The sequence below is a fragment of the Sebastes fasciatus genome, chromosome 9, assembly GCF_043250625.1.
Source record: "Sebastes fasciatus isolate fSebFas1 chromosome 9, fSebFas1.pri, whole genome shotgun sequence".
Lineage (NCBI taxonomy): Eukaryota > Metazoa > Chordata > Actinopteri > Perciformes > Sebastidae > Sebastes > Sebastes fasciatus.
In genome coordinates, this window is record NC_133803.1 from 7,991,959 (window position 1) to 8,006,620 (window position 14,662).

At 42.3% G+C, this 14,662-nt stretch overlaps 1 protein-coding gene across 2 annotated transcripts; it reads right to left on the minus strand.

Moving 5' to 3' along the window:
• Positions 1-1,214: 1,214 nt before the first annotated feature.
• On the minus strand, positions 1,215-14,494 carry oga (O-GlcNAcase). 2 transcript variants are annotated; one of them, XM_074645751.1, is made up of 18 exons: positions 13,957-14,494; positions 12,656-12,707; positions 12,447-12,544; positions 12,171-12,301; positions 11,875-12,046; positions 11,679-11,777; positions 11,298-11,582; positions 11,023-11,181; positions 10,678-10,868; positions 10,326-10,586; positions 10,023-10,226; positions 9,424-9,598; positions 6,259-6,344; positions 5,058-5,162; positions 4,588-4,679; positions 4,310-4,502; positions 4,045-4,204; positions 1,215-3,519 (listed from the first exon to the last, which is right to left on the minus strand). In XM_074645751.1, the coding sequence occupies exons 1-18, from the start codon at positions 14,123-14,125 to the stop codon at positions 3,383-3,385; spliced, it is 2,769 nt and encodes a 922-aa protein (XP_074501852.1). In that variant the 5' UTR covers positions 14,126-14,494; the 3' UTR covers positions 1,215-3,382. The 2 variants fall into 2 exon arrangements, with proteins under 2 accessions (XP_074501852.1, XP_074501851.1); XM_074645750.1 differs by having other exon boundaries at positions 10,311-10,586; positions 13,957-14,490.
• Positions 14,495-14,662: the final 168 nt, after the last annotated feature.

Consider the following 14,662-nt stretch of genomic DNA (forward strand, 5'->3'; position numbering starts at 1 on the left):
CAGAGATTTCTAAAAGAAGAATTTTTGAGTTTTAAGTTATCAATTATGGTCAAATATGTTTTAAAATCAGTATCTTTAAAAATAAAAAAGGAGGGTATTCTTTTAAGCCGTATCATTGTATGTACCATAGACTGTATGTAAGGCTAGTAAAACGGTGAGACTGTACTCCCAATTTATTTATTTTAATTGCCCCTGGCATGATTTGTTATTTTATTTCATTTCATTTTGTGTTTGTTTTTATTTGTATCCCTTCATTTCCCTTAAGCCTATATGTATTTACCCATGTATCGGTTTAATTGTTCATTGCATTAACAGATTTAAAATATAGTTTATTAAAAAAAAAACTCCAGACCAATCAAGGATGTAGAGATGTTAATTAAAACTAGATATAGATAATTAAATTAATACATAGAAAAAGAAATGATTCATGGCACTATGTTAAATGTTTTTGTGTAGCTACCGAAGGAACCTAAATATATGTTTTATTTTAACACAAATAAAAGTTTGAAATTGAGAAGCAGTTGCCTCTCTACATTTATAAATATGTACTTTGCCCAATAACTCTCTCCAAGAAGCAGGTGTACATAGATTAGTCCACATAATACATAAATTACATTTTATTAGTCTATATATAAATACAATTTTCCATGTCAAGGGCTTGTTTCAGGAATTGTGCAACTGGTAAGGGCAGTTTACAACACCACAGATCCAAGCTTGTAAAAGTGTATGACCATAACACTTTGTAAAAGTGCCAAACCTGAATGTGTAAAGACATACTCTTCCTTTTATTTGTCAAAACAGTAACTGCAAAGCTTCTTTCAGGGCAGAGAGATTAAAAACAATCTGTAAATTGGACAGAAAGGCTCCCAGAAAGATCAATGCAACACAAAGGACACAAAACAACAAATGAACATATTATGGTTTATTAGTTTTGAATCTTATGTATCTTACATACAAATTTTACATCGGTAAACCCCCCCCCCCAACCCGAAACTCAGATAATCAAAATGTACAATTGGAGTCCTTTCCCTCAGTCACAGCCCATTTCTATCAAAACCGGTTGGCAGAGGAGAAAGCTTGAGCATCCACCAACTGCAACATGAACGTTTTAAAACAAGAGTGAAGATTGTGCTGTTGTTTCAGAAGGCGGACAGAAAGACCTGTTGCCTCGCTGAAACACAGACAGATAGGATGGCTGTACAGGACAGGGCGTAGTTACAAGGCCAGCACTTTAACAAAAAGCTAGCCACGATTTCAATAAAAGATATACAAAATAATAACACTTTATGATTGACAGCATTTACAGACTGTCTACAAACTACAGTATCATGCTCACAGAGGGGAGTGGCATGCTTCTTCCTCTATGTAGCATAAGATGAGGTTATTCTAATGACCGCCACGGCAAATCCAATACACCTCATGCACATAATGAATGTACACAGTATCAAAACATCACATTGGCAGGCAGCTACTGAAAAGCAACTGATGATCCTCACGTAACCAACAGAACACTCCTACCTATAGTCCAAGTGCTTTTTTTTTTTTTTTTTTTTTTTTTAAATCATCTACATAAGATTTACAAAAACAAATGGGAAATGCGTCAGAATATAAAACATTCAATGGACAGATAGGAAAAAGGGCCTATAGGAATTTCTGCTCCAAGCCCGCATAACTACAGCTCAACAGTGTGCGAACCACTTTGGTGAACCGGATACTAAAAGTGCTCACCGAGGCTCAGCTGAGAAGACATTCATTTGAGAGTATGCAAATGTTGAAAACAGTGCAGGGAGGGATGCAAGCTGACAGTAAACAGATTATTTTCTATTACCAATGACAAGCAAAATGATAACTTTTCAGCACGGCACATCTCTTGAACGTTGTCCACAGATCACCTGCTGCTTCAGGTTTGGAGTTAGTGGTTAAGAAAAAAAACTGAGCAGCTTTATGACAGTGGGAGAGTTAATGCTTCCAAGTCTTTCTTATTTTAACTAATGTAAATTGGGGACAGTCAAATGTCACATTTTTTCTTCTTAATAGCAGATCAGAATATCATGATTTTGGTCCCACTGGATACTGCTATCAGAACATGTTGATTTGAGTTCATTCTTTTCAAATGAATTTGACACAACTTAACTAGATGGCCTGAGGGGCTTCTCTGACAGTGATATCCCTGCCAGTCAGCTTAGTTGTACTGAAGGACGTCTGTGCTGTATTTTGAGATCTGGTGATCAAAACTAAGACATGTGACTGTCAATGTCAGGCTACGTCTCTGGAATTTGAGCAACAACAAGGCCAATGTCCTAAAATCCCCCTTCTCTAGCTTTATCTGACCGATGCGTGTTAGAAAGCCTTTAAAACAGAAGACGTCGGGGGTCTGCAATATAAACCTAAAAATCCAAAGGCAACGAACCAAAAGGCGATAGCTCAAAGGGAAATAAGCAACAAAAAACTGCTGAATTATAAAAAAAGAAAAAATGTCCACAAGCAAAGCACTGAACAGAAATAGGCTTATGTTTGTAAACTTGTGGAAGCTTTTCTATTGCTTTCCAGAGGCCTACTACTAGTTGAACAAAAAAATCGGGAGGACCTCCTGGTTGAGTCTTTTAACAATCTCAACAAATGCTTTCCCCTTTGCTGGTCTGTGACGATCTTTTATTGGAGGGTTTCACAAACTCCAAAAGCTACAATTTTCCACCCTTCATGTGTGCATCGCTTTTTGTTGATAGAAACACGCCACTTTAAAAGGCCTCTTTCTCCAAGTCTTATTGTGGAGCAACTGGAAATACCATGATGTGACGATAAAAGGCAAAACTCTCACATAGCACCTCGCATCCTGTATAAAGGTGTCCTACTTATGTCGACAGCTGCGTTATTTCTCTCTGTCAGAGCTGGGAAAGCAGGATGTAGCCGCCCTCGTTTCACAGCTCTGCCTCCATTTCAGATATAGACACTTTGCGTTAGGGCGTGAGGGCAATATCCATGTAATGACTACTGGATTAAATCAGAAAAAAGGCTTATGGAGTTATCACTTCCTGCCTCTTGGAGGTATACGAGTAGCGGGACCCCACAATCATTGCTGGAGTGCCACTCTTCCATGTCGGCTCAAATCAACCGATTACAGATCGCTCCTCGGCCTTTTAGCTTCGGATCTGCCGAATCCAACGGAGCCACAACATCTAATGGCAGCGCAGGGAATCTGTGTGTGCGACTGCTGTGCTTCTGTACACAAATCCTAAAAAGAGGTTTTCCCGGGGCTAGCCCAGATGGTAATGTAGTATAAAATCATCATGGAAGTTTATCTCATGAAGGTAGCAAACATGTTTTAAGACACGTTGACTCGCTGTCTCTCTCTGTCTGTCTGTTATCGTAGCAGGACGTTTCTTCATAGGCTGCGTCCCATAAGGATGACGTCTTTGGGGAAGCCCTCCATTTTGGCCACTTCAAAGCATCCCAGCTTACTATAGAAGTCCAACATTCTCTTATCAGTCTGACGAACCTGACAGAACGCACCGAGAGACCCTGGAAGAAAAAAACAGATACCAAGTAAGTTAATAATCCTAAAAATCATCTTCCCCAATATCTGTATGGCCAAATAAGCGGACAATCATCTTCTACTGTGTCCCTGACAAGTAATAAACTGGTTCAAGACCTCTGTCACAGGAAGTGAAGATCATTTCAGTCAGTGCTTTGATAGTTTGTGTTTCTTAAAGCCCTGTTTTCTCTCTTTTTGCCTCTCAAAGCAGTGCATTTTACCATTAAATGGATAAACTACATCTTATGAAAACTCAACTAAGAAAAGTTCTTGTTGTTTTAGACTCATTTACACATTACATCTAGATGAGATCAGTGAGCCTCCTTGTTTTAAACTTCATAAACACAGAGTGAAACTGTTGTTTAAATACTGATTAACACCTTTGTCTAATGTAAAATGAAATGCTCCAACACCCTCTTACTGACATGACTACTAACACTTATACAACATGTCCTTTCTGTAGTTAGTAGCAATGAACATTGTTGTCATAACCGACGACGGCTGCCACCTACCGTTGGCCTTAAGAGAAGATAGAAGACATCCCATCATGCTTTTGGCCACACTGGGGTCAGTGACCTTGGCGTGAATGTCCACCTTGATGAGAGAGGGGAAGTTGGAGAGGAAAGAGTCTGGAAGACCCTCCTCCTCTTCGTGGAAACTCAGCATCATCTTCTGCAGGGACGACAGACAGAGACGGTAAAGTCAAATTCAACACAATCGTACGCCAACCGATACAGCTGTCATGGAAATAGAGAGAGAGATGGGTTAAGATCCTACCTCAGCGTCTGTGAGGTCCTTCTCACAGTCAGGTTTGACGTATTTCTCTTGCATGAAGGGAATCCAGTTCAACTTGCATGTCTTGACGAAGGGCGCGACGTCCACAGTACCAAGAGCGTAACCGCAGATCCCTTCGTCGTCCTCCAGCACGAACCCGTAGTCTGAGCTCAGTGTCAGGAGACCTCCCACTAACCTGTGAACGAACGGGGAGGGGTTTTTGTCAGCCATGTGCCATTTGCACTGCAAGGGAAAACTGAAGTCCAGGCTCCGTGTTTTACCTGTCTCCTATGAGGTCCGGATCCTCATCAGATAGGGGTACTTCCTCCACTCCTTCACTGTACATTTCTTTACAGATTTTATAAATCGCAGGCTGCAAAAAAAAGAAGGCAGGTACCGCTGTAATTTGACCAATTATGACACTAGATATAAAAGCCAAAGCTAAGCCCAGAAAATGCCACAAAGAAGGTCCATGTGCTTAAAGAAAGTTTGGAAATACCCAATCTGAAGCTGCCTTTACATTCAGTACATGTGTTGATGTAAAGTTGAGCGCAGCATTGTGGCACATTAAGTGCAAATCATTCACAGCTTAAACTAGGCCAGTTCTGCTGGGAATACTAGCAAACTGGCCAACGCCATTTCTGCAACCATTCATAACATTTTGGTTAGGATATTATTAATGCGTAGTAACTGCTGGTATTTGAGGTGCAAAAAATAAGGTATGGCATCACTAAACACACAAACATCTCACCTCATCCTTGGGAAAGTACGGCCTTATGGAATAGATTTTGGAGGTCGGCATTGAAGGTGGAGGTTGGAAGAAAAGATCGTTTGCCCCGTCTATTGGCAACAATCTCTGTGGGTATCAAAAGAAACAGGTTCAGTTTCCCTGAGACCAGGCGGTGTGTGTGCTGCTTTGGCTGATTGCCTCGCTGTGCATTTGCTACAGTTGGGCCACTATCAAACCAAAAGGAACTACAGGAGACAGCAAAGTGCTTCGGAATGACAAATATTAAATCATATAGATCAAACTGATGTTCCTTGTTGATCTGACAGTGGACAACAAGAGCAAACATCACATCTTTCTCATTTTTTTGCTAAAGGAACATAACGCAACAAGCACACATATTTACTTTTCAGATATAATATAACACGGGTGGGTATTTTGGTCTGACTTAGGTTTTACTGGCTGAAGGAGATGCTCCTTTCCCTTTTGTAAGACATCGCAATATTTCGCTGCGCAGGGACCCTCCTGTTGAGAAAAAATAATGATGCTGGCGCAGAGAGGCAGAGAGAACTCCAGGAAAAAAAAAAACCAATGGAGGCAAATTAAATGTGAGCTAACTGAGTAATTCAGTGGCATATCAGCTGCCATCGGGAGTCTTTCTACTCTCCAGTGGATGGAGATGCTACTTTAGACTGGGCAGGTGTGTTTTGGATCGTGGAGTTTTCCCATTGCAAACATGCTTGCGTTCTCGCTGGCGCTGCGATGCTTGTGCGTGCGCTCGCAAAGGCCTGGCTTGGTTAATTTGTGCGCTCCTGCAAAGAAATGAGATGTCATGAAAATAAAACCTAGCCATGCTCGCTTGCGCTGCGTGCGCTAGGGGAAAGCAGTATCTCCTTGGGCAGTTGCTGAAAGAAATTCAAATTAATCAAATCAGAAAATGCCACGCCAAACATCGGCTGTAACCTCTTTTGTCAGGATGAGTTTCAGGTCACCCACTCCCCCTCCCACAGACTGACAATATCCCAAAACAATACAAGGACATGACCTCTTTGGAGATCGAGTGAAGGGGATTGAACCCGGATATATGAAGCCCGACCCATTACAATCAGCTCACCTTCGAACAGACCAAAGCCCTTCATACCTACGCACATATTACCATTGTTGTCTTTGCTAACAACACTCTTTGTTTTCCATTAGATTGCTGTAAATTCAGTGCATTAGATACCTGGAACTCTCCTGCTAGACCTCCCCTAAAGGCCCAGGGCTCTTGGTCTCCTCTAAGGAATTGTGCTGAGGACTGACTACGACACCCTGTTAGGAGCAGAGCCAAGCGGACATTGTTACCACAGGATGGGGCTCTCGGACAGATGAAGGGAGTGGGAAAATGGGGAGGAAGGGGGTCATATGTATCTAATAGCATAATCCATATAAATTAATTAATTTAACTTTACTCATTAAAACATAAAAAGGACCTAATTTGGAATATATTCGGAGGAAGTATTTTACGATAAAACGGGGCTCGAGCAACTAAAGCTTACGGGTTTGAGAGAAGAAATCAGGTCCAAAATATAAATGCACCTTAAATTCTGTGTCAATACAACAATGTCAAACTGCTCCACATATTATGGTATGCAGGTCTATCTATGCCGAAAATAAGTTCTGTTATGCGATGAGGAACACACGCTCTCCAAAAAACTCAAGAGAGAACAGATTTTAAGTGCAGTTCGGCCCCCTTGGTGTTTCAGTAACTCATTCGAAAAGCTGACGGACTTCATAAATATTACACTGACCATCAGATCCGAAACCCATACCGCCTGTGGTCTACAGAAGTAAGCTTCAGGTGCCCTCACCCCACTCATCTTAGCACCCCGTGTGAAGTCACATTCTCATCTTATCTGCCTCGTCACATGACCAAGGAGCACGAGTCATCAAACCGGGAAGACGGAACGAGAGGTAGTATGAACGTTCCCTGAGTTAAAGGGCCTCTCAGCTTACTATTAAAAGCCACAATCAGACAGACCAAAGAAGAAATACACTGCCGGGACAAAGCATATAAAGAGGAGTGTATATCTAAAGCACACAGGGCTCTTAGAGTCTGTATACAGTGGTGTTCCTGCTAACAAAGTCTACCCCTTGTTGACGAGTAGCCCTGTCATGTGACCAGACAAATGCAGCGCGCGGTATGGACACCTAATAGTGTTATTACATAACATTGTCCTGATACCTAAAACAATTCCTCTGATGAACTGACACAGCACAGCACGTAGATGCACCCACGGGAAGGAACTCTGAACTTGCTTACCCAAATTAAAAACCCACAAAAGAATGATCTCTTGGTGGATTATTTCCACCTCAATGATTCATTCAGACTGCATTGACTTAACACAATCAGTTATGCAGAAAACATGCAACTCTTTGCTCTTGCATGGTTGCAGCCAACGTGTGTGTGAGCACACTTATCGTCACTACATGATCGGAAATATCCCTGAGCAGGATGAAGATCATGTGCCAAGTGTCAATTCCCTTGAGTAGGTGCATCAGGCTGGTCTGAGCCATTTCTATAGGCCTACTGACAGAAACAAAAAAACAAGTTAGAGAGATGCTGCCAAAGAGAGAAATTTGGGAGTTAACACTTTGGATTCAATGCTTAAATCGCTGCGCAAAATGTGACTTCATCCGGAGGGCTGCTTCCTGTCCTCCAAATCATTTTTTTACATTTATAAATCTAGTTTTAAAAAAAATATTATATAAATCCCTTTCAAAACGTGAATAAAACAAAAAGTCGCGACGCTTGCACTGTGCACACATCGGCCACTGTCGCTCCAATAGCAGTGGAAACTTGTACTGAGGATTCTTCCATCTGTACATAGTGAAGGGAGAAAACAGTAGAAAATAGTTATTAGTAAGTGTTCGCAGTACAATAACCAGGGAGGTTGCGACTACGTGCCGGCTGCACAGCTTCTATTAAGGGGAAAACATGGGGACTGGTGTAAAAACCTAGCAACAGCAGATGTCAACAGTTAGGCACTCAATGACACAGCAGTTACTAAGAGGAATATTCAAAGATGACTATATTTATGGGGCACTTCATTTCCTCTCTGTTGCTAGAGTGGTAACTGATGCATTAAGCCAGTAGTGTGGATTTTTGACGTGGCTTTGCCAGTGTGGGTATGCTGCCTGCTGTGTACTGTGGGCTAGAGTCCTCAGCTTTACCATATAAGACAGAAACCTGTGAATGAAATTGGGTTACAGGGGGTAAACTACAGGCCATGCTGGTGCTTCAGACTATTCAAAAGAACACTCCAAACAAAAGATGGAGATGTTATCAAAAGGCTGAATGTCACTCAAATTGCATCACAGTGCACCATCTGAAAGAATGAAAGAAGGTGTGAGGTGAAGGGAGAGGGAGAAAGTGGTGACACGAGGCGATGGATCCCACACTGATACAGATTGAGCAAACAATTTTGAAATCCACTGACAGCCTCATTTTAGAGACTACTCAGTGAGGCGACAACACAAAACTTCCTGTAATCTATTCATATGGTTTATGTTAAAAACCAGCAGAAAAGACAGGTATTTCTGAGTCAGATTATGCACCAGAATGGCCTTCCATAGTCAGTCAGCTTGCTCTCCAAGCTCGCGTGCGCGCTAGGGCATGGAGGAGGAGGAGGAGGAGGAGGAGGAGGAGGGGATGGGGACTCCCCCCTGGCTCCCATCCCCACAGACAGAGAGATGGAAGCAAGTGTGTCTGTGTGGGAATGCAACAGTGATGTTACTGGATACACAGCAAGCAGCAGTAACCCTGCTGGGACGTTGGCCACAGAGACCCGGTTTAGATATCACCGAGATGGGGCGGCTTGTTATGGAATAAATAAATAAGGAGGATGCTAGCAGTGCAAGCAGCATTCAGTCAGAAAAAAAAAAGAAGAAAGAAAACAATCAATGTGTGAAAGAAAGACAAATCAAAAGAATCAGAACTATTGAGAGGTGATGCGACTAGCCTGATATGTGCATAGCTGATCTATTAAAACTGGGGGTATTAGCCACGACTCGATTCTCACACTGTCTGCATGTGCTGGCTAAGACCTCTAGGAGCCATATTTCTCTAAGTCTTTGATCAGTAATATTACCATCTGTTAAGCAGACTGCAAGATGTGTGAAATAATTATAAATGTGCCTCATTAAACTACATAGCACTGGACTGAGACATAATCCATCAGCTAACTATGAAAGTGCTTTTTCTTTATATAATCTGTATTGAATTATTTGTTTGTAAGTGTGTGTGTCTGAGAATAATGAAAGTCAGGATTACCAGACTTGATCAGACTGATTGCTATGCTACTGTAAAGCTCTCTAAGAGTAAGTGCCTTAAGGTTCCCTTCATACATACCTAGCCACTGGACAAAAGACTTGACCATAGAAATGATGCTCTTGATGTCCCAGATGTACGGGTAGAGGTCGTACAGGATGGTGCGGTTGGCTGAGTTGGACAGCCGCGTGAACATCTGGATGACCGAGCAGCACATCTCCTCGAACTTCTCGGCCCTTGATTGCCACTCTTCTACCTGCGTGCGGCACGGTGATTGGAAATAAGGACAAATCCTAAATAAACAATGAGGACAGCACTAAACCTGTAACAGGCCTGCCAGCGGACATGTCGACTCGTCATAGTAAGGAAAGCACAGAAAAGTGTCCCAGTGAGCGAGACCATTTAGAAACATCACTACTTTTATTATTTATACCTGTGCTTTTCTGTGATATGTCAAAATGTCTTTGAGATAGAAAAGCAGATGGTTTAATAGGGGAAGCTGTAGTGCACTCCATCTCCTATCATAACCACACCACCCAATGGGCAGTATGGGTAGTGCACATCCACCATTTTGTTTTGAACAACCAACACTATCACAGGGAGGTCCAGTTAATAATGAACTAGTTTTCTCAGATACATCTCTCAACTGTGTGCGTGTGTTTTTTAATGAATTAACCCACCTTTTCAGTTTCCTTTCTCTTGCAGTTGATGCTGACGACGCTGCTGTTGGCTCTCAGCCAGTTGAACTCCTTCAACATCTGGACGGCCTTGGGTCCATGTTCATAAGGCAGGTAGAAGAGCTCCGCCAGCAAGCACAGGTCCTCGAGGGTGAGGGGCTCTGCTATGAACAGGGGCTTCTCGTTGGGCCCGGGCACAAACAAATCCTGAGGACGCAAACCACAAATAATGTGAGTCCTTAATTTGTGTTTGCCTTCAATTATAGACGGAAAAGGAAAAAGGAAACTCACAAATGTTTGCGGCACCTGCTTGAGCTGATCGTCTGTCTGCATAGGGGCGATGTCGCATCCAGGGTCCTCCTGGATAGACTCCTCAGGGGACTTTGACTCCGTCAGGCTCTCCTTGTCTGTATCCATGGGCTTCAGGTCCTCAGCCATCTTGTCAGCTAAGATGGGACCGACCTGCTTCTCCTCTTCGTCAGCTTCTGCCTCTGGCTCTGGCTCATCCAGCTTCTCAACCACCATCTCCATGGGCTCCTCGTCTGATTCCTTCTTCTCCACCTCCACCTGCACCGGAGCAGCACAAACATACTTGTAGAACCATATACAGATGACGTTAATAGAGTGCTTGATTTCTAGAAGTAACAATAAGCCTCACCTCCTCTTCCTCCTGAGGTCTCTTTGCCATGGGGTGTAAGAGCGGATCCAGACAGAGAGGCGGCATGGCCGGAGACATGATGGGCTGCTGGAACACAGTTGTGACTGTTGTGGAGGAGCAGAGAGAGGGCGACGCCATGGATGACACGTCGATGGCTGTGCTTTTGGTACAGCTCCCTGGCACCTGTCGGCCTGAAAGACAAAGTAAAGCCTCACTGCATCCTGTTTTTCGGTCATAATATTATCATTTTAGGCCGTCAGTGCCAAACACTGAGTGAATTCCAAGTATTACTGCTAGAAAATCCATTAGCACAGAGATATGATATAATAACGGCACTGCTCTCACTGTTGTATTGATGAGGAACAACAAAGTCCCCGAGCCATTCTGCGAGAGCCAGTTTTAGAGCAAGCTGTGGGCTGTAGAGCATGTCTGTCTCCAGTTCTTCATCACTGCCTTCATTCTCTAACTTGATCTGGATGGACACTGTGCTGTCCTCGCCATCCGCTGGTGAAGATGGATACACAAACAGAATCGATGAACAACTTGCATTATGGCACCACCGTGACAGACTATAACCTCAAAAAACATTACAAATTAGTCCATTTTTGGATCCTACTTACTCATGACCACATCCTTGCGCACACCGTACATATTAGACTTGTACCAGGTGGCCAGAGTGTGAATCGCTACGAAGTTGGACTCGAACTCGCAGTTTGGGTTGGTGAGGACTCCCTTCAGCCTGGGGATGAGCTCTGTGGAGCGGCCCTTGTACGGACCCAAGAAAAGCCTTTTCGGGTCATAGTCATTGGCGTGAAGATTGTCCCAGATCACGGGGGCTCTTCTTAGGATTTTTGACACCTCCTCAATTGACTCCACTGTGATATCTTTGGACACCACCTTAGGGCCTATGGAAAAGAAAAGAGATCCCGATTAATTGTTTTATCTATTACTCTGGCATGTATGACTGTATGATTAATAGTAGTAGGCTGTGTTAGACTCACCTGTCCATAGCACTTCAATGTCAGGCAGTAGCTTCTCTCCTACTGTGTGGAGGTACGGCGACTGAGGGACATTTGGGTAGCAGAATGTCCCACAGTACTCTGCATTTCAAGGCAAGAAAACAAACGAACAATGAATGAATAAGTAGATGAAACAATTGTGTAAAAATGTGAAAATTCAGACATAGAACTGATGTACCTGTGGGACAGAAGAGGAAGGTTTCGGGCTCTCCCAGGTACTGGTAGATTTCGTTGGTAATGGAAACCTGAGCGTGAGCAAATGAGCTGAACACCTCTTTGTCAGCAGGGCACATGTTGTGGTCAATATCGTCAAAAAGTAAGGCAAATGACTTGCAGCCAAATTGAGAAACCTGAGGGGAAGAGAAAGGGATTGGAAACGTTTCAGAGTGTAAGATGCATGGAACGTTTGACGATATGAAGATAGAGACTTTGAACATGTTGTTCATACTACTGTCGCAGAAAATGATGCAATACCTGATCGAGTTTCCTCTTGAGTGCAGTAACCTCTTTCTGATTGGAGAAGGTGATGTCCAGTCCAGGGGAAATGGCATAGATGAACTCTGTCGCATGCTCCTTAGCAGCACCAATTAAAGTCATGAGTTGCTCTAGGAGACAGATGGGGAAAATTACTCACTGACTGCATTATTGTGCTGTTATGATACCTCCGAAAGCTGCAGACTGTCCTTTAATTTAGATTGCATTTTCCTTGCCCCGAGACAGCTGATCCCAAGATCTGTTCTGAATAGTCACCTGCTTCTTCCACCGAGTACAGCTCTCTCCAGAACATCCTGTGTTTGTAGTCATCTTTGGGTGCGTAAAGGTACGTACTCAGTCCCCATTTCTGCTGCCTGTGAAATGCAATGTTGCACAAACTTAGTATAACGACTCAAAATCATTTAGCTGTAATATTAGTGGTATTTGTTTAACATGACTGCTTAAATAATTCACATAGTTCATACCTTCTGAACAACTCTTTCCTCTGTTCCATTGTCCATGGTCGACCATAAAAGCCTGCATCAGCAAAACGACATGTTAAGTTATCCATGCAGTCTACAGTGCTGATTTCCAGCTACATTTTCTGTGCATATTCAGCTGCTTGACCGCGACAACTAACAATTTGCCCCCAGGTGTGGGCTGGGCTGGAAGTGCCATTAGACTATGAGGACTTTAAGAACTTTAAACACGCACTATCTGCAACCATCTTGGACTCTAACCACTGGCGCACTTTACACTTACTTTACACTATACATCCTACATACCACTTTATAGACTGCACATATGTACATATTACATTTATTTATTGTACATACTACATTTATTTATTGACGGACTGTACACACTATGTTCACCCATTCACTCTGTATCTTTTATATCTCTATTATTGTTTTTATAATTTTTGTATACCTTTACCTCTCCTGTGTTTCACTCTGTTTGCTGATGTTTGCTGATGTTGCTGCTTTGACACCTGAATTTCCCTCTGGGGATTAATAAAGGGTCATCTTATCTTATCTTATACAAGCATTTTTTGCTTATTAAGACTGTAATAGTTGTCCTAATTTGTCTTATTCAGTCTGACCAGAAGCCAAACTACACAAATATTCAATTTATAATATGACATAAACAAAATATTCTTCACCTTAGTTAAGGTGTGAGCTGACAATGTTTGGTATATTTCCTTGACAAATGGCAATCGAAATGAATCCTGTAACAACTAATTTGAATTATTGATGATCATCTGTTAATAACTGTCCATCTTAAATATTAATTATAAACCATCTGCCTGTGAACGACGTGTGACAATGTCTTTTTTGATATATTTACTGTATTTTTATTGTTATTAAATATATCTTGTCCTAATGTTTTGTTATCACTATTATGTAGTCATATTATATTCATTTTGTCTCTAGGTGGAGGCTTCAGATAAGCCCAGTGGGTTTTTTGCCTCTTCCTGCACTGTATATTATTCATTTATTTTTTTGTTATGTTGGATAGTCTTAAATTGTGCAAAACATATAAACAAAACAAATGTTGATTTACAATTTGCATAACGTTGCATGATTACTTTGATTAACTTCTAATTATATGGATTATAAATGTAACCACCCCTTGTTATGGGATTGTACACTACTATCTTTATGTGTATTGACATCAATCTTCTCCTTCAGGAAGCAGCATTGCTGCAGCATTATGACTGTATATATATATGATTGCATGGGTGAAATGTGTTATGTTATTGTTTTAAGATAATATTCAATAATACCTTCCACGACTCCACAGATGAATTTCCTGTGGCCGGTCGGCTCGACTCCGCTGCCGGACTCCTCCACCGGGCCGGGGGCCTCCTCACACACCTCTCCGGAGACCACCGGACTGGGGCTCGGCTCTCCGTCCACTGGAGGCGGCTCCAGCGTCGTATCTTTCTGAACCATCGTTAGAGAGATTTACTTTCGGTGTAGAGTCACCAAATCCGGTCAAAAGCACCGATGTTATAGTATAGTGCAGTTTATCAGCCGAGCAGCTCCTGGAGGAACTGAACCGTCTCACGTCAGCTAGCGGATCGGTGTTAACGAGGCTGTCTAAATGCTCTAAAACTTAGCAATTACTTCCACAAAATGTAGTCCAAATTACCAGCAGGTGGTGCAGGATTTATGTTGGTTAATATATAAAGAAAAGCATGACTTTGGTTGGTTTTTATCGGATCATTTCGTCTCTTTATGGCAGATCTGCGCTGGTTTAACGTCGCTTCTTCCTGTTTACACCGAGTGCGCATGCGCAGAGGACTAGATCAAACCAGTCAGAACCGGATCTGCGTGACAAAACACCGCCAAGATGTCACCGTGGCAAAGAGATAGATGACATTTCTACTCAAGAAGGCTGAACATCTGCATTAATATGTGACAGTATATGAGTAAAATTACTTGTTTTTGTAATCAAACAACTCCCGCTAATTGGTCATTTATTTCTTT